The sequence below is a fragment of the Stegostoma tigrinum genome, chromosome 36 (genome assembly GCF_030684315.1).
Source record: "Stegostoma tigrinum isolate sSteTig4 chromosome 36, sSteTig4.hap1, whole genome shotgun sequence".
In the NCBI taxonomy this organism is placed as follows: Eukaryota; Metazoa; Chordata; class Chondrichthyes; order Orectolobiformes; family Stegostomatidae; genus Stegostoma; species Stegostoma tigrinum.
Genome location: NC_081389.1, coordinates 18,724,490 through 18,744,835, shown reverse-complemented (window position 1 = coordinate 18,744,835; position 20,346 = coordinate 18,724,490). Strand labels below are relative to the sequence as shown.

The following is a 20,346-nucleotide window of genomic DNA, read 5'->3' as shown; positions in this document are numbered from 1 at the left end:
ATAGAGGTTTATAAAATCATGAGGGGTATAGATAAGGTTAGTGGTAGGTGTCTTTTCCAGAAGATGGGGGATTTTAAGATTAGGGGGCATATTTTTAAGGTGAGAGGAGAGAGATTTGACAAAGGCATGAGGGCCAAATTCTTTACCCAAAGTGTGGTTCGCGTGTGGAACGCACTTCCAGTGGGAATGATGGATGTGAGCACAATTGCATCACTTAAAAGACACTTGAATAAATACACAAATAGGGAAGGACTGGAGAGATATGGGCCAGGAGCAGGCAAGTGGGGCTAGTTTAGTTTGGGATTATGTTTGGCATGGACTGGATGGACCGAAGGGTCTGTTTCTGTGCTGTATGACCCTATGTCACCATGACTCTATAACAGACTGTTGGGAAGCTATGGAATAAAAGAGAGAGTAGCAATGTGAATGTGGAATTGGACTGAGTAATAGGAAAGAGGCAGGAATGATGTAATGAGTATATTTCAGACTGGGGGAAGGTTTGTAGTGGAGTTCCCCAGGGTCAGTGTTGCAGCTCTTGCTTTTCCTGATGTATATTAATGATTGGTGGGCAGTTGATTATTTCAAAATTTGCAGATGGCGTAAAACGTGAGTAAATTATAAACTATGAGAAGGACACTGTAGGAATTGAAAAAGTGTTGGCGGAATGGGTAAATAGGTAGCATTTGAAGTTCATTGCAGAGATGTCTAAGGTGATACACTTTGGTACAAAAATAGTGTAGAATAAAGTGTAAAATTAGATAGGTTCTAAAGGGTATGCAGCAGCATTTAGACGTGGGTATATGTGTCCATGAGTAATTTTACGTGGTTGAGACAATCGCTATTAATGTATACAGCATTCTAAGTTTCATTAATTGATACATAGAGTACAAGAGTAGACGGGCTCTATTGAACTTATATCTGACCCTGACTAGAGCTCAGTTGGACTATTGTAAACAGTTCTGAGTGCCCCACTTCAGGAAAGATGTGAATGCATTGGAGATAGTGATAAAGATTTGCATATGGAATGTTTGAGTTATAACAAAATGCTGGATAAGCTGGGATTCTTTTCAGTGGAATGTAGGATGTTGAGAGGTGATCTTACAGAGCTTTATAAATTCATGAGGGTTGTAGATAGGGTTAATGGTAGCTGTCTTTCCTCTAGGATGGCGGTTTTCAAGACTAGGGTGCGCATATTTAAGGTGAGAGGAGAGAGATTTTAAAAAGACAAGGGGGCAAATGTTTTATACAGTGAGTGGTTCATGTATGGAACGAAATTCTTGAAGAAGTAGTGGATGTGGGTACAATTACAACATTTAAAAGTCGTTTGGATAAGTACATGAATAGGAAAGGTTTGGAGGGATATGGGCCAGGAGCAGGCAGGTGCGACTAGTTAAGTTTGGGTCTATGATAATAAAATGTGAGGCTGGATGAACACAGCAGGCCAAGCAGCATCTCAGGAGCACCTGAGATGCTGCTTGGCCTGCTGTGTTCATCCAGCCTCACATTTTATTATCTTGGACTCTCCAGCATCTGCAGTTCCCATTATCTCTGATACTAGTTTGGGTCTATGTTTGGCATGGACTGGTTGGACCGAAGGGTCTGTTTCTGTGCTCTCTGGCTACGAGAGATTTACGAGAATGGTTTCAGCGATGAGAAACTTTACTTATGGGGTTAGATTGGAGATGTTGGGATTGCTTTTCTTGGAGAGGAGAGATTTTTCCAAATATGAGGGGGTGAGGACAGAGTAGATGGGGAAAAATTCGTTCCCGAGTGAGAACCAGAGCGTGCTGTTTTAAAATGCTTTGTAAGAGTAGCAAATGTGAGTGAGAAGGAGCTGTTTTATACAGCGAGAGGTTAGAATGTGGAATACATTGCCTGGAAATGTAGTGAAGGCAGGTCAGTTGAGGCATTGAAGAGGGGCACTGGATAGTTTTTTTTAAAAGAGAAACAATGTTTTGGATAATGGGAAAAATACAGGAGACTGCACTAATTCAGAATGCTTAGGGAGCTGGTACAGATATGATGGATTTAATGGCCAAATTCTGCACTGTGACAGTTCTGTGATTCTGTGTTTATTGGTATTATTTACATTTCGGTTTTATTAAGCTGTAACTATCAACCATTTTGACGTTTCATTGTTAGACAATGGAATATTACAGCATTGATACACTTGGTGTTAACACTTACATGAGTCATGTTTATATGCCAACAATGACATTAAATAATAGTTAACTAATTTTATCTAAATTTTATTCGTTGCCAATTATGTTTATATTATACTTGTCTGCACTTTCTGTCTACAAATCTTTACCCACTGTAATCACTTCTTGTGCCATCTATTTTTCATTATAAATCTGGATGTCTGCTTAGTGAATGAAATGTCTATATCAGAGGGTCACAATGCTGCAACGTTAGAGGCATTCCTGTGCCACTATTTTGTGACTCTTTGCCCAGCACAGCTAAGAAACTCTTATTGCCCAGTCAGCTCCCCTCCAGTGTTTCCCATCTTGGCCAATTTCTGGTCTAATGGGGGAGCACTGGAGCAATGTTTGAATTTATGGGCTCCATGTTTAAAGAAGGGTAGATTTGCATTGGACGTAGCCTTACTACAGTCATCCTTGGAATGGGAGCCTGAGTAAATTGGGTCTGTATTACCCAGAGTTTAGAAGAATTGCGAACTGAAAGCATTTGCCAGGGTAGACACTGAGAGACTGATTAATATTTGGAAACAAGTATATTAGGAGTATGTGAGCTCCAATTTTGAAGAATCCAAGACAAGTTGGACTAAATATTGCCACTTGCAAACTTTTACTAGTTTTTGAAATGCAGGGCACCATCTGAGGGTAAGGGTTTGATCATTTGGCACTGAGGTTGGGAGAAATTTCACTCAAAGGGTTGTGAATCGTATGAACTCTTCACCTCAGAGGGTTGAGGGTGCCCCATCATTGAATATATCTAAGGTTGGAATTGACAGAATATCTCTGGGAAATCGAAAGATGTGGGGAACGGGCAGAAAAGTAGAGATTAAGGTAGAAAGACCAGCCATTGAAGGGTGGAGCAGGAACATTAAACATTAATCTAGGAACATTAAACAAAAACGTCTTTCTGGCTCATCTGACTTGTCCTACCCAACTGTCATCCCAGTGTATCATCATTTGTACACTCCCTACTCCTGAACAAAACCATGTGGTCTCTTCCGAGAGATGGAAAAGCAGATTACAAAATGGAAGACCAATTCTGGGAATTTCAAGGGCAGATAAAACAAAGTTTTTCTCTGAAGGGTTCTCATAGAAACTTGTAAAATTCCAACAGGACTAGACATGGTAAACACAGGAAGGATGTTTCCGATGACCTGGGAGTCCAGACTGGGGTCTCTGTATAAGGATACAGGGTAAGTCATTTAGGACTGAGATGAGGAGAAATTGCTTAACCCAAAGAGTGGATTCACTGCCACAGAAAGCAGGCGAGACCAAAACATCAAACGTCTTCAAGAAGTTAAGTTTGGTTCTTGGGGCTATAGGGCTTTATGGGAGGAAACAGAAACAGGGGACTGGTTAGGATGATTGGCCATGATCAAATTGGGTAGCAGAGCAGGCTCGAAGGGCTGAAAGGCCTGCTGTTATTCCTATTGTCTGTGGTTAATGTGTGGAACTCATTGCCACAGAAGGATGTGGAGGCCAAGACATTGGCTGTATTTAAGACCGAGGTGGATTTTTGATTGGTAATGGGATCAAGGATTATGGAGAGAAGGCAGGAATGAGAAACATATCCGCCATAGTTGAATGGTGGAGCAGACTTGATGGAATGAATGGCCTAATTCTGCTCTCATGCATTATGGTCTTATGGTCTATCTTCTATATTTCTATGTCTGTTACACCTGTACCACTACCTCTAGGCAATCAAAAGTTGGGGATGAGATTATGTGGCTCTGATGTTTGATGGAATCTCCCTGCCCACTGCTTACCATCCCTATATACCCCTCCAGCTCCCGACCATGACCTGGTCTTGCTGTTTTGTGAAAGAACCATCAAGATCACCAATGCCCTTTAAGAAAGGAAATCTGACATCCTTACCTGGTCTGGCCTATGTGTGACTCCAGATGCACAGCCCTCTGAAATGGCCCTGTTTGAGGGCAATTAAGATAGGGAACAGACACCCACGCTGCCAGCAATACCCACATCCCAGGAAAGAACCCTTAAAATTTAAAGTTGTGGAGTTAATGCCCATTGAACCTCTGAAACAGAGGGACACCATTCCCTGGCACAGGATTATATTGTCATTGTGACTCCACTGATTCTCTGTTGCCAATTTAATTGGGACATTGTCCCTGGCGATTTCTTCCGGTTCTGTTGCAGAGGGCTGGCACACATCTGTACGTGCGGTTGAAGCTTTCAATAATCTCTCCAGCAAGTGGCTGACCTTGAGACTCCAATTATGTGTGTGTGTGTATATGGTTTATTATTTTGCTTTCCTGCATGTTCACTCAATACTAACATGTTTCTAGAGATGAAGGTTGTTATTAAGTATTTGAGTCATAATTGAGACTGTCTCTAGGCAGTTTAATGCATTCATCAACGAGCCCTTTTATGTAAATGGCTAATCAAAGCACTGAAGTCTGCTGTGTTTAGCATTTAAGCAGAAAGTTATGCATTTTAGGAACAAATGTGGTTTTGAGTGGATGATGTGCTTGACAGATCAGTGGTCTGTGTCTATATGGCCTACGGCAACTCCGTACAAGAGACAAAAACTGAAATTGCTGGCGAAGCTCAGCAGGTCTGGCAGCATCTTTTGGAAGAAAGCAGATTTAATGTTTCAATTTCTTCCTCAGAACAGCTGAGTTTCACCAACAATTTCTGTTTCTGTTTCAGATCTCCAGCATTGGCAGTTCTTTGTTTTATTCTGCGTACAAGAGCATGGCTTTCAGCTCTCAGCCTTGAGATCTGATCCTAAACACTGAACGAACCCAATAGTCTTGAGCTTGCAGTGATGTGTCCGCTTAGACACTGCTACTGCTCTGAAAAGCTCTTCTGCATTTTGACAGGAAGCTCCCATGTGAATGGACCATTCCTGTCTGAACATTTGGATATTTAACTTCCTAGCTTTGTGTATCTTTTATATCTCAGAGCATTGCAGAGATGTCTACATATGCCACAGGTTTTATCTATTTTAAAGAGCTTTAAAAGAGCTCTTCAATCATAAAATATCTGCCTCGTGCTTACAGGCCAGCCCCCAGTAACTTCTATGGAGTTCATTTATTTTGCTAAATATCCACATCCAGACATAACAAATCAAATGTAGTGATCGGTTGCGAGCCTCTTGTGATCAAAGACAGAACAATTGGGAAATCGAACACTCCAGCTGGGAAAGTGCCTCACAGTTCATTCACTGCCTTCCTTCACTAGTGAGAAGGAACCTTGCTGTATTATAGCAGAGTTCTTCAATACCTTCCCAAAATCTCTCAGCTTCTTTATCATGTTTGAGACACTCCTTAAAGCCTAGCATTTTGATTGAACTTTTTGTCACCTGCCCTGACACCTCATGTGGCTCAAGTATCGAATTTTCTTTGCTAAATACTGCTGTGAAGCACATTGGGACAATTGATGATGTGCAAGCTGCTATGGGGACTGGTTGCCACAGTGGTATTGTCGCTGTTTAAGTAATTAAGAGACATTGTTCGTGGGAGTTGGGAGGTCATGTTGTGGCTGTACAAAACATTGGTGAGGCTACTTTTAGAATACAACATTGAATTCTGGTCTCCCTGCTATAGGAAAGATGTTGTTAAACTTGAAAGGCTGCAGAAAACATTTACGAGAATGTTGCCAGGATTGGAGGGTTTGAGCTACAGGGAGAGCTGAATAGGCTGGGGCTATTTTTCTTGGAGTGTCGGAGGCCGAAGGGTAACCTTGTAGAGGTTTATAAGCTCATTAGAGTCATGGATAGGACGAATAGCTAAGATCTTTACTCCCAGGGTACTGAAGTCCAAAACTAGACAGCATAGGTTTAAGGTGAGAGAGCAACGATTTAAAAGGGACCTAAGGGGCAACTTTTTCACACAGAGGATGGTGCATGTATGGAATGAGCTGCCAGAGGAAGTGGTGGAGGTGGGTACAATTACAGCATTTAAAAGGCATCTGAATGGGTATATACATCGGAAGGATTTAGAGGGATACGGGCCAAATGCTGGCAGATGGGATTGGATTAATTTAGTGTAACTGGTTGGCATGGATGAGTTGGACTGAAGGGTCTGTTTTCATGTTGTGCGGCCCTATGACTCTATGACCAAGGCAAATGGTCGGGGGACATGGCTCAAAAATAAAGAAAACTAATTAATGCAACTAAACAATTTTAAATGAAAATCCTCTTCTTTTACTGGTAGTGAACACCTTCTGTCAATATTGTAGATGCTTTTGTCCTGTTTCTAAAATGCCTTTCCATAGCAGAAACTGTTTTTAAAATTTTTTCATGAGATTTTAATGGGCAGAGTCCGTGTGTATATGGAAGCCTGGGATAGATTCTTTACCTGTAGGGGAATCGAGATTATGGGGAAAGGGCAGGAAAGTGGGTCGAGGAATGGCAAATCTTATTTAATGGCAGTAGTAGGCTGATGGGCTGAATGGCCTACTCCTGTTGCTGCTTCTTATAGTCTTACGTTCCTGGGCCAAGATTTATTACCCATCTCCTCATTACCCTTCAGGAGCTTGCAATGAGCTACCTTCTTAGACGACTACAGTCCCTGTGCAGTAGGTAGCATACACTGTGCTGTTCATAGAATGCTGACAGTGTAAAAGCAGGCCATTTAGCCCATCGAGTCCACACTGAACCTGTGAGGACTATCCCACCCAGACCTACTGCTACTGAATCCCTGTATCCCTGCAATTCCCATGGTTAATCCAGCTAACCTGTACATCATGGACAATTTAGCATGGTCAATCCAAACCAACCTGCACATCTTTGGACTGTGGGAAGAAACCGGAGCTCCCGCAGGAAACCCATACAGACACGGGGAGAATATGCAACTCCGCACAGACAGTCGCCCGAGGCTGGAATTGAACCCAGGCCCCTGTCACTGTGAGGCAGCAGTGCTAACCACTGAGCCACCGTACCACCCCACTGTGCTGTTTGGGCCAGAGTTTGAACATTTTCACCCAGCAACAGTGAAGGAACGGCGATATATTTCCAAATCAGGATGGTGTGCGGTTTGGAGGGAACTTACAGGTGGCGGTGTTCCCATGTATCTGCTGCTCTTGTCCTTCTTGATGGTAGCATTGGCAGGTTTGGAGGGAACAGCTGAAGGAGCCTTGGTGAGTTGCCACACTGCATCTTGTAGATGGGACTGTTGCTGTGTGTCAGTGATGAAGAAATTAAATGTTGAAAGATTTGGAGAGGGTGCACATGAAGTTGGAAACTTGAGGCAGGTAGTTAAAAAAATCAATCTTTTATCCTTTCTGGTTCCTCTGTGTCCCATTCTGGCCCAGCAATGAAGCTAAGTCCTTTGTTAAATATGGAGGGTAGTGAAGATTTCACTCAGAGCTGGAAGCATCTGTTTTTAAACATACAGAAAGATTTGGTGCCCAATTGTGGAGTTATCCTGTGGTTCAATAACTTTGTAGTTTAAATGGGTTTTGCCTTGGCCTATTTATCTACAAGATTATTGTGGGGAAGTTAGGGTTGTTACCTTTGAGCATTAGCCAAAGAGGGAGATCTGATAGAGGTGTTCAGGATTATGACAGATATCCGTAAGGTAGTCAAAAAGCAAGTAACTATTCCCACTAGCTGCTAATACAAGGACTGATGAACACAGATGTAAAATTCGGGGAAATCTGAGGCACAATGTTTTTCTGCAGTGAATGATATCAATCTTGCTGTCTACCACAAGGCAGCAGAGACAGTGAATAATTTCCAAAGGAAACCCAAAAGAACTGCGGGTGCAGAACTGAGGAAGGGTCACTGGACCCGAAATGTTAACTCTGTTTTCTTCCTTCACAAATGCTGCCAGACCTGCTGAGCTTTTCCAGCGACTTTGTTTTACTTTCCAAAGGAAATTTGACTCTGCAATATCAGTTCTGCAGAAGGCTCACCGAATGCCGAACGTTAACTCTGATCTCTGTCCACAGATGCTGCCAGTTCTGCTGTGCTTTCCCAGCAATTTCTGTTTCTGACTCTGCAGAGAATTAGAATGGATTTGATAGGCCTGTTATGATGACCGAGTAAAAGGGAGCAGTGATGCTGGGATGGGAGTGAAGGGCACATGTCCATATCCTAAGAGGTTTAATGCTGTTCTCCTTGATCCAGGTCATAGAAACACCACCTGGAATGACTGAAGCAACGCTGTCTTCCCCAGCCAATGAGGAGCATGTTTCAAGGCCTGGCAAGGAATCTATTAGCATAATCCTGCATGGAGCGACAGATATACCAGCCCTCAGTGATGGCTCGGTGCCTCAACCCTTCGCAACAGTGTGAGTGCTAAGTTCTGGCAATGCCAAACAGGTTGACAGAAAATGCATGAATTTCTCCCATGAGCCATGCTGAGTAATTTTTTTTCTTTATTCATTCATGGCATGAGAGCGTTGCTGGCTAGGCAGCAATTAATGCCCAGAGGGCAGTTAAAACCATATTGCTGTGGGCCTGTAGTCACATGTAGGCCAGATCTAAAGGACCTTAGTGAACCAGATGGGTTTTTCTGCAACAGTTGGCAATGGATTTAACATCATCATTAGATTGTTAATTCCAGATATTTATTGAATTCAAATTCCACCATCTGCCATAGCAGGATTTGAACCTGGGTCCCCAGAACATTATCTGGGTCTCTGGCTAACATTCCAGCGATAATACCACTAGGTCACTCCAGTAATGGAGGGATGGTTTATGGACCCACGTGTAGGATGGCTACAATTGTTGATGTCCCCACTGCTTCTCTCAGAGTGGTCCTGCTGTTTCAAAATTTTTCTGAGCAAAGTTGCAAGTTAATGGTGGTTGCTGGGGGTTGGGGGGGGCACCCACAATTAATAAATCAAAACAAAATTTGAGTATTTCTGACAAAAATTTTGTCAAAAATGTTTGTCTTTCTCTCTCCCTCTCCGCACCTGCAGAGTTGTATTTTCTGAGTCTGTCTTTCTTAAGAAGTAGAAGGTATTTGGAGAAAAGACCACTTTGTTCCTTTGAGGTGAGATCATCATCAGTAAGGTGATATCATGGCTCAGTTGGGAACAGTGTGCCAGTAACCGAGCCACACTATTCCACAAGCCATCACAAGTGTGTAACTGCCTAGCGAAACCAGAAAGTGATCAATTTCCCCAATTTTCCTGACTGATTGCTACACAGGACAAAAGTAATTCACACCAGGTTTCATTGTTAGTCAGCAAGTAGATGTTTATTGTAACCAAAGATATTTTTTAAAACATGGTTGACAAAAATGATGTTCTCATTATTACAAAGCAACTTAAGCTGAACCCACATAAAAAAACCACAAGTGGACATTCATTTACAAAGTAGTAGTCAGGGTGGTGTGTGCATGTTCTAACAGTAACGCTTTGTGTTGAAGTTACTGCAGTATTGAAAGTCACCTCTGATTTCCACGTGGGAAATCATGGTCAGTAAGCTCATAAGCTATTACAAAATGCAGCCTGGTTCTCCCCATTCATAAATCAGACATCTGCATTAATACACAATTACTTTATCGCAGCCTGGTATTGTGCTATCGGATGGGTCAAATGGTATTGGCCTGGGTGTTATTAACAGGGCTGGGAGCTCTCTACATTTCTGGAGAATGTCACTATCGTGAGGATTTATGCGTCGAGTTAGCCTGCATTAACTTGCATTAAATTGCAACTCAAAAGGATTCCCTGCACTATCCATCTTGATTGAGTAAAACAGAACGCTGATTACTGGTTATTAAGTCAATGTCTGGGATTTGCGGCGTTTTGCTCTTATTGACGAACTTTGGGAGAATGAGGCAAGACCCAAGATGTTGTTCACCACACAGATCCTTGGTGCGCTCTGTCTCTTTTTCATTCCTCATGTTAACTGTCCTACAGTGTCTCACCTGTCTGAGCTTTGGAGTCATCAATCTAACCCTCTCCCCTTCTGTCTTTCCCCCTCTCCCTCTTCCCCCCCATTCTACCCTTTGTCTCTCTCTCTCCCTCACCTCTCGTTCACTCCGCCTCTCTGTTCGTCTCTTTCTCTCTGTCTGTCTTTCATCACTCTCCCTCCGTCTCTCTCTCTCTTTCTCTTTTCCCTTCTCTCTCTCTATCACCTCCATCTCTCTGTCTCTGTCTCTCTCCGTCACAAACACATATACACCCTCAACCCCTCTCTGTCTTTTCTTCTTTCTCTGTCACTTCCTCTTTCTTTTTCGCTCTCTATCTGTCTGTCTCTCTCTCTCTCTTTCCCCCCTCATCTCACTATCTCTGTCTCTCTGGTCTCCCCACCTGTTTCTTTCTTCTCTCCTCTCTTTCCCTCCCTGTCTCTCTTTCTCCACCTGTTTCTTCTCTTGTTCTCCCCCCAGCTCTTTTTGTCCTCTCTTTCCCTCCTTTCTCCCCCTCCCTCTTGCCTGTCTTTCTCTCTCTCTCTTTCTTCCTCTAGATCCTCTTCAACAAATATTTATTTCATTGAGCTGTTGATCATTTTGCTTAATGTCTGCCCATTTAGCTTGGTGCCAGTCTTTCTCTGATATCCGTCACAATCTTCCTTTCTACAGCAAAGTCCCTAGTGATTGAAGTGGGTTCTTGTGGGGAGAATCATCCAGGGTGGGAGTGTCCTTGAGGAAATTTGGGATCAGCTCACAGATTAATTCACTCCTAAAGCAGTGGTGGGGTATGAAATATGACATTAATAGTCTTCTTGATGATAGAGTTATTGACAGATTTACAATATTATCAATATTTTCCAATCAACCTGATCAGAGATGTTTTGACACGCCTCTGGAACAGGTGGGACTTGAATCTGGACCTCCTCGCTTAGAGGTAGGGATATTACCACCGTATCAGAAGAGTAAAAATCCACTTTTTAAATTTATCTCAAAGCGTTATCACAAATATTCGAACAACTTTTCCACTGGGAGTATTTTTCGTTTTCACCGCAAGTAAACATTTGGGCAGACAATTCAAAATTTGAGAGTCCTAATCTAACTTTTTTTTAAACCTACTTTCTAATCAGCCTGCTCAGAAATATAATTACACACGTCTGCAACGCGGCTGAATTGAAACTAGGTGTACTAGCTCAAAGGTAGAGACACCTTTTCAAGTGGAGGGTGATGCATGTATGGAGCGAGCTGCCAGAGGAAGTGGTGGAGGCTGGTACAGTTACAACATTTTCTAGGCATTTGGATGGGTACATGAATAGGAAAGGTTTAGAGGGATATGGGCCATGGAAAATGGGACTAGGTTAATTTAGGATATCTGGTCAGCATAGATAGTTTGGACCAAAGGGTCTGTTTCTGTGCTGTGCAGCTCTATGACTCTATGACTACCACTGCACCATAAGAGACCCTTTAAATAATCCTAATTTTTAAAAAAAGTTAATTTATATTTATAATTTAGTGATGTTATTACACATCTCTGGAGCAGGTAAGACTTGAAGTTGGGTCTCCTGGTCCAGGAATAGGGACACTACCACTGTGCCACAAGAGTCCTAATCTATATATTTAGTTCCTACCAACTGCACCTGTGTCCCAATATTCTCTCATCATTCTCTTTTAAAAATCTGCTTAACAACTGTTAATCAAACAAACTGAAGAATTTGCCTTCGAAGGGCTAAAACCTGACCCCATCTATGACAGGTAACAAAGTAGGCTGTGATATCTCCCGGTAAAGGGACTGAACGCCAATCTTCTACTTGACAGCAGGAAGTACTGAGCATGTAGCAGCGAGCTGCTAACTCCCTCCTTCTTCATACTTTTATAATTAAACCAAATTGGAAATGTGACTCCCCTTAAAGTGGCTTCGTATTTGGGGTCAAAGGTTCAGAGGAAACTCATCAAGTTAAGTTAATATTTCATTTTGTGGAGTGACGATGCACTCCAGCCCTTGCAACTTGAAGCGTACTAGTGGATTCTTTGTCTATCTGAGCTCTGCAGTTATATGGGCAGTTATATATTCTGACCGTCTCCGTGACCTACACCTATTTATAGACACCATAGCCAGGCCTTTGGACTGGCCTGTCCACAAAGAGTCCTTCTGATTTGCCCAACCTCTCCACCCTGAGAAGACCCTCTTTACAAGTGCTCTAAGGACTTAATTAACAAATGCCTTGCACTTGTACATCAGAACAATATAATTAAGATTAACACAGGATCCACAAAGCGTGCAAATTCTCCCATAAAGCTCCTGCAGTTATTACTGGAAGGCCACGCAGTGCCCGCTTTCCCGGGAAAAATAGCGGACGCCTTCGTGCTGTACTGAGGGACGGCTGCCTTGTTCAAGGTCCCCAATATGGGATGAGTTGATGTATCCAAGGTCACTGTTTGTCTTCCCAGAGGAATGTTAAAGATCCGAAATGGCCACTAATTTGAAAACGAGCGGTGTCCTGGGACAATATTAAAATGTCTGACACAAAACCAAGTTTCTGGAAAAGCCCAGCAGGTCTGGCAGCTCTGTGAAGGAAAAAACAGAGTTAACGTTTCGGGTCCAGTCACCCTTCCTCCGAACTGAAGTTCTGGACTCAAAACGTTAACTCCATTTTTTCCTTCACAAATGCTGCCAGACCTGCTGGGTTTTTCCAGCAATTTCTGTTTTTGTTCCTGATTTACAGCATCCGCTGTTCTTACGGTTTTTATTAAAATGTCTGACAATCACTGTAATGGATTGCCTGTACTGATTGTGGGATCTTGCATTGTGCAGTGCCACATTGTCAGAGATGCCGCTTTGTCTTACAATGTGGTGTCGGACTGATGTTCTGTCTGCCCACTCTGCCATTTCAGGCTGGCATTCAACATCCTGTTTGCAGCTTTCTGAAGGATTCATTTCACAACAACAAAGGGCCGACCAGTCAGCGGTGGGGGAGGGTGGAATCGGGGTGGAGTGGGATCCTCTTGTGTCCAAATTGGCTGCTACCTTTTTCTCAATATGGGATTTCCGAGCGATTCATGGCAGATTGATGAGATTCAGAGAAATGCTGTACAATTGCAAATCTTTCTTTCTGATTTGCGGATCGTTTAGTATTGACTGGTGCCCTCCGTTTTAAGAAAGAAAGTCAACATTTTCAACGCAGTTGCAATTTAAAGAAAATGCCAATGCAGCTCTTTGCTCAGTTAATTTGGGAGGTTTGGTTTTGGAAACTGCGAACCGCCCCAGGTTGGAATTTGATGAAATCAGTACTTTGATGCAGCTTGCCACTGATCATGAATTTTTAACAATACACAAACTCTCATAAATCTTTCAATGGTGCGGCCTTTTCTGAATATAATCAGCACTCCACTGAACAGGTGCTATAAAACATTACAAATCATTGCCCCTGGGGGCAGCTTATAAACAATGAAGAGAAAAACTCTCACCAACAACTATCGAGTGAAATTTAATTGAACCAAGTCTGTCTTTAGCTCCTCATAACCCTTGATATTATAATCAAATATGTAGTTATGTGTGTCTATGAGAGACAGGGTAGGACTGTCTGTCTGAAATAGGAAGGTCACATTCTCAAACGGTTTTGATTAGACAAGTGTATCCATTATTTATCTCGTGTATTGGGCTGGGAATCAAGAAATCGTTCTGCAATAGTAATTTGAACTCTGTAGATGAAAGCATTGAGGCTTCTTCACAATAACAGACCCAGTGTCTAGATGATGTGAGATTAAGCGGCCGACAGGAAGTTAGCAGCATTTGGGAGAACAAAGCATCAACAGAGACAAAAGGAACTGTTTCAGAGATAGTAAGAACTGCACATGCTGGAAAATCTGAGATAACAAGGTGTAGAGCTGGATGAACACAGCAGCCCAAGCAGCATCAGAGGAGCAGGAAAGCTGACGTTTCGGGCCTAGACCCTTCTTCAGAAACGGGGCTCCTCAGCCTTCCTGCTCCTCTGATGCTGCTTGGCCTGCTGTGTTCATCCAGCTCTGCACCTTGTTATCTCAAAAGGAATTGCTACCTGGATGTGAGACAAGGTTGGCTCAAAGCTGCATCTACAGTGCCAGTGGAATGTTCCGGAAATTGGTGGTCTCCCCACCAGGTGAAATTTGCCTGTGCTGACGAGAAACTAGAGTGCTGGGTTTGTGGTTTGAGCTATTGCAGTAATGTTGAAACTTTGCCTGAGCTCCAGTGTAGACCATAAGAAACAGGAACAGGAGCAGGGTGTTCGGCCCCTCAAGTCCACTCGGCCATTCTGTAGGATCATGGCTGATTGGGCACCTTCCTACCCTTTTCCCATTATTCTTGATTCCCCCACTGATCAAGAATCAAGAAAGTATTTTGTTTCACCCATAAACAGAAAGTGAAGCAAAACTTTGAATACACCAGATATGTTTCCAGCTTTGAAAGACATCACAGCATATGGGGAGAATGCAGGAAAATGTAACTGAAACTGAATTTATGATCATATTGAATGGTGGAGCAGTCTCGAAGGGTAGAATGGACTAATCTTGATCCTAGATTCCATGTGTTGCTACCAATTAGTGACATCTCAACCAATCTCGTGTAATAAACCCATCTTTGATAGAATGTAATCATATTTCTAATCATGTGTAATCTGCTAATTGTTTCTGTTATAACTGAGCGTGCACTGATTCCTTTATAGACTTTGCTAGTCACAGTGAATTTTAAGTTTAATCAGAGTTGCAATGTGGCCCATTATATAGGCCTCAAGCTGTACCAGGCTGAGTACTAGAAAGGAGCCAACGAAGTTTCATAATCAGCAAGAAGCAACGAGTTTATTGTAAACAAATGTCACTCAAACAAATATGAATAGCTTATCAACACAAAGAGATTGACTGTGCAAAGATCGATGTGATTTATATTCCGATATCCCAAACTTAACATGAGATAAAATAGACCAACAAACACTACACAGAATGAATCAAATGCAATCAAGACAGGTTCCAAAGATTTCTCAGTGATCTTCCAGATGTTAGTGACACTGTTAAGGCCAACAAATCTCATTAAAACCTCACCAGGGATTCTGGTTCTTCAATGTTGAAATTACCCCGAGAGCCACTCTGCTATAGATTACCTCAAAGACTGCTCATATTTCATTTTGCTTTCCTGGCACTATGCTCCCCCAGATTCTTGGAAGCTGCCCTCCTGCCCATGCTGAAGGACACAACTCCAGCTTTTGATAAACGCCTCACTTCAGCAAGGTTTGTTTTCTGTGCTCTCACCTGACTCTGTTAGATAAAGTGAATTCTGCACATGGGTTTCCTTCACCCTCAGACAAAGCTGCATTGCACCCTTTGTGGCACGCTGATTCTTCTGAAACCCCAGGACTTTGCTGGAGCCCTGACTGCAACACTAAGCTGCCTAATCCCTGAAACGTTCCCTTACCCTCCAACAGCACAGCACCGTCCAATTGCTCCGTACTTCTCACCAATTTCCTCACTATGTAGACTTAATGTATTTCAGCTTCCCTTTTAGCTTCATAGCTCCTCTCTGCTCAGAGTTTGCTTCTGTCTTTGTCTCCCTTGCTTTCCAACTAACTGTGCACCCAGAGCTAATCATCAGTGATTCCCACCCACCCCCCAAATTACTGAGTGACCTAATGAAACCAGCCCAGCCCTTAGTTCTCTGCAAAACTGAATGTAGCTAATATTTTGGAACAGTCAAACGTAGCAGACCCCCAATGTAGCAGTGTATTTCTTGAATGTTGCAATATTCGCTGAGTTGCTGACACCTACAGTACAGATTGATACAACGAGAAAAGGAATTTAGCCTATTTAATGAAATCCGGGCATTTACATGTGCACATGGGGTAGGCTGGGCCCTTCAGCCTGCTCCACCATTTAATAAGATTATGGCTGACCTTATTTGTAACCTCAGCTTCTCATTTCTGACCACCTCCAATTTCCTTTCACCCCCTTGCTTATCAAACCACCTGTCTGACCGTACGTTAAGAATATTCGAAAGTTCTGCCTCTAGTGACTCATAAGGAAGAGAGTTCCAAATACTTATGATGCAATGAAAGAAAAAATATTGCACATTTTTGCCTTAAATTGGTCTTTATTGTCTTATTTATTTATTTCTATAAAGCCTGTATCTTGAGTTTTCTTTCTCTTCCAATTGTCACAGGTTTTGCTTGTACTTTTTGATTCCGATACGGATACATAATTGAACAATTGAATGGGAGTGCACCATGTGAACAGAATAGTGGGTGCTAGTTACACACTGTGACCATTAGCCAGATCTGTAACTGCACAATGCCCCGTAAACTCTTTCACAGTCGGAGCAATGCCACAGGAGGTCCACCAGGGCCAAAGATTTTGTTAATGTCACTCCAATTATATTTCCTTATTTTCCCTGCTCTTCCTGACCTTTAGCTTCACCAGGTTCTGCCAGTGCCTCAGTACCTGGCTTGGGGGTTCAATGGTGAATAGTGTAAGGCTGTTTGACTCTGGGAGGTGTCACACCGGAACCCAGTTTGATTCTCATTTGAGAGGTGGGCACCTGAATATCATCAAGGGCCATTGTGAATAGCTATCAGAAGCTGCACTCCCACTTGCTTGGTCTGTCTCCCTTTTAGTTATATATGGTGGGTCACAGATACTGCAAGTTGGAGCGATGTTCAGTTGGCCCCGACAGCCATAATCACTCCTCAACAAACCTGCCTTGGTAAACAAAATGAGGAAATGCTTCTCTGCCTCTCGCTGTCTTCTGCCACATGTCCTTCTCTCTTGCAGCCCTCTCCTCTCTCTTTAATCTGTACCTACTCACGTACCAGTCCTGTCCTGCCCTTTAACATGCACTCTCCCACTCTGTCACCCATCTGTCTCTCTGTTCTTTACTTCTTATACATTCCCTTCTCCTCTCATTTCTTCTGTTTTCTCTTTGCTCCTGTCTTTTATCATTTTCTTTGTCCTTTTTTCTCTCTCTCGCTCTGTCTCTGTATGTGGTCCATCTGCTTCCTTCTCTGTCCCCCCCACTCTCTCTGTATATCCTCCATCTGCGTCCTTCTCTCTACCCCCACCTCTCTCTCTCTTGCTCTGTCTCTCTGTATGTCCTCCATTTGCTTCTTTCTCTCTCTCCCTCTCTCCCTCTCTCTCTGTGTCCTCCATCTGCTTCTCTTCTCTCTCCCGCCTCTCTCCCTCGCTCTTTTTCTCTGTATGTCCTCCATTTGCTTCCTTCTCTCTCTGCCTCATTTGTCTAACTTCTTTTTTCTTGCACTTGCTCCTTCCTCATATGATAAAGTCGGAAGGCAATATAATCTCCTTTGCCATTTGAAAGGAATTATAAAATAACCTTAGAATGTGTAGAGAGGGAAATGCACCGTCACAACTTGTCTTATCATCTGACATTCCATCACTTTTATCACAGGAGGACAAATAAATGAAGACTCTGAAGGCAAAAGTAATGAGTTGAAGAGTTATAGACTGGGACGTGAAGTGTGAAAATGTGTGAGTTATTTTCTCATTGAGTGTGAGAAATGCCTCTGGTTTTGGGAGATCTTAGATTTCTTGGCCCTTTTTCTGGGTGCCTTTCGAGAATTCAGCAAGGCTGTCTTTTATGACAAAGAGCATTTTTCTTAGAGACAGGTTACATATATTTTAAACATCAAAATAAAATTAATTGGCAAGACTTCAATCCAATCCCCTCATTGGAGCTCGCAATGCTTGCTGCATCATTAATTTGTGAACTGAACTCATTTACAACATAATCCCATTCCACACTGCGTTCTATATCCACAATGCTACACTCGAGTGCTCCCTTTTTAAATCCTATTATGCAGCCTTAGGCATGGTATAACTTGCTCAGGATTACGCTTGTAATTTGCTTTGAATGCATTGAAAGGAAGTGAACAATTGCTACTTGTTTAGCTTTTGTTTTAGTGGAGCTATTGCAGGATTGGCAAAGATTAGGGAACCGGTTTCCCGACCAGCACAGTGTATGGGGTGGGAGTGATCTTGGAACAGTAAACTGTGCTTCTGATATTGAAAGTTGGGAGCTCAGGTCTCTCTTGACTCAAGGAAAGTCGCCATCGTCTTACGAGACCGTAGGGCTGCTCTCCTGTTATAGAGAAACAACTGGTGGGTAGGTTTAAACTGAGGATCAGCACGCTTCAGGTGAGGTGGGGGTGGGGACAAGGTTGGCGTTGCCTGGTTACCACCCTTGATGATAGTTATTGACTCGGCACAAAGAGGAAAAGAGTCGAGTCTGCATCAACGAAAAATTGATTTGATTGGTTAGTTAAAACGAAACATACAAATCACACCATCTGGTGAAAAGAAAGTTTAAAAGCCGGCATGCAATTCATACAAGGCCAAAAATCCATGTGCATACGCTTTAGGTTCCTCAACGCTCCCTGAGAAGTCATGGAGTATAAAGGCTGAAACCCAAGAATAGGAGTTCATGCTGGCCATGCAATCCCTCGGGCCGTTGATGTAGTCTCCACGCTTGCAATGTAGGGTCCTCCACTTTCGCGAAGGATGATCTCTGGAGTTTTCACTGGCTGCGCTCCCTAAATCCTTCATTTTTATTCTTATCTTCCTGAACTGTGGTGCATTCATTTAGTAGACTTTGACTCATCTGGCGAGCCTGTGGCCTTTCGTTATAGGCTACAGCCCAAAGTCGGGCGACCCGAGCACTCAGGAGACTCTGCCTGTGTTTGGAGTTTGCACATCCTCCCTGTGTCTCTGTGTATTTCCTACAGGTGCTCCAGTTTCCTCCCTTAGTTCAAAGATGTGCAGGCTATGTGGATTGGCCATGCTAAATTCCCCATAGTGTTCAGGGATGTGTAGATTAGTTGCGTTGTAGGGGGATGGGTCTGGGTGGGATGCTTTGAGGATTGGTGTTGACTTGTTGGGCTGAAGGGCCTGTTTCCACACTGCAGGGATCCTATGATTCTATGACCCTGGCAGCATTACCTCATTACTCTTCCACCAAATAAGGATTTATACCTTATGTCACTTCCCTTGCTTTCCTCCAAGCTGACCCAGTTCCAAATGGTTTCACCCAGCACGTTCCAGCAGTTGGGACTCAGGTTACTGTATGAGCAGACCCTGGCCAAGACTGAGAAGGAGAGTTATGGTAATCGCAGCCAGTGCAGGAATTTAACCCACGCTGTTGGCATTAATTTGTAGCACAAACCGGTCAACTCCAGCCAACTGAGCCAATCAACCCCCTTTTCATGACTAGTGCACCAATGTCCATGCTGAAATTCCTGTGCAACGCTGATGGAGTGCTGCATTGTTAACAGTGCTATGTCTTGAACAATGTACCCCAACATATGAATTAGGACTAGACCATTCGGACCTTCAATCCTGTTCTTCCAATTGATAAGTTGTTTTCCATTTTCTCTTCCATCTGCGAGAACCCTTGATTATTCTGCCTAATAAGAATTTGTCCAGATACCTTAATAATATTCATTGACTCTGCCCCCATTGCCTCCTGAGGCAGAGAGTTCCAAAGATCATCCCTCATCTCTGTCCTGAAAAGGTGACTCCTAATTTTAAACAATATTCCCTAATTCTGGATTCACCCACAAGGAGGAAACATCCTTTTCATGTCTGTCTTGTTAAAACCATTCAGGATCTTAAAAACTTCCAAAAAATCACTTCTTGCCCTTCTAGAGTCCAGAGTATACAAGCCCAACCTATCCTTCATAAAATAACCCACTCCATCCAGGGATCAATATATGAAACATCTCCTTAAAGGGGTAAAATCACCATGGTCCCACCGAGCCAGAGACAACTGCTGGTAGTTTAACCAAAGGATCAACATGCTTTAGGTGAGGGTAGGGTTGAGACGGTTGGATCTTCATGATAAGCTTAGCTGATGCTAGAATTGAACCTTTGCTGTTGGTTCCACTCTGCAGCAAAAACCTGCTGTCCAGCCAATTGAGCTAACTGACCCTAAATAAGGAGATCAAAGCTTGCACACAGTGTATTTTTGATGTGGTTATAGAATTGTACAGCATGGAAGCAGACCCTTCATTACATATTGTCCATCCCGACCAGATATCCTAAATTAATCTAGCCCCATTTGCCAGCATTTGGCCTGTATTACTCTAAACCCTTCCTATTCATGTACCCATCCAGATACCTTTTAAATGTAGTAATTGTACCAGCCTCCACCCCTTCCTCTGACAGCTTGTTCCATACACACAACACCCACTTGTGTGAAAAATTTGTCCCTCAGGTCCCTTTTAACTCTTTCCCCTCTCCCCTTAAACCTATGAGTTCAGGTTTTGGATGCCCCTACCCTGAGGAAAAGA

The 20,346-nt window shown here is 43.0% G+C and overlaps 1 protein-coding gene across 1 annotated transcript in view; it reads left to right on the top strand.

Annotated features, from left to right (window-relative positions):
* ccdc33 (coiled-coil domain containing 33) overlaps positions 1–20,346 on the top strand; it is a 282,618-nt gene that overhangs the window by 63,242 nt on the left and 199,030 nt on the right. Inside the window, exon 5 of the mRNA XM_048520540.2 lies at positions 8,293–8,456. Within this exon, the coding sequence (XP_048376497.2) occupies positions 8,293–8,456 (164 nt within the window). The remainder of the gene's footprint in view (positions 1–8,292; positions 8,457–20,346) is intronic.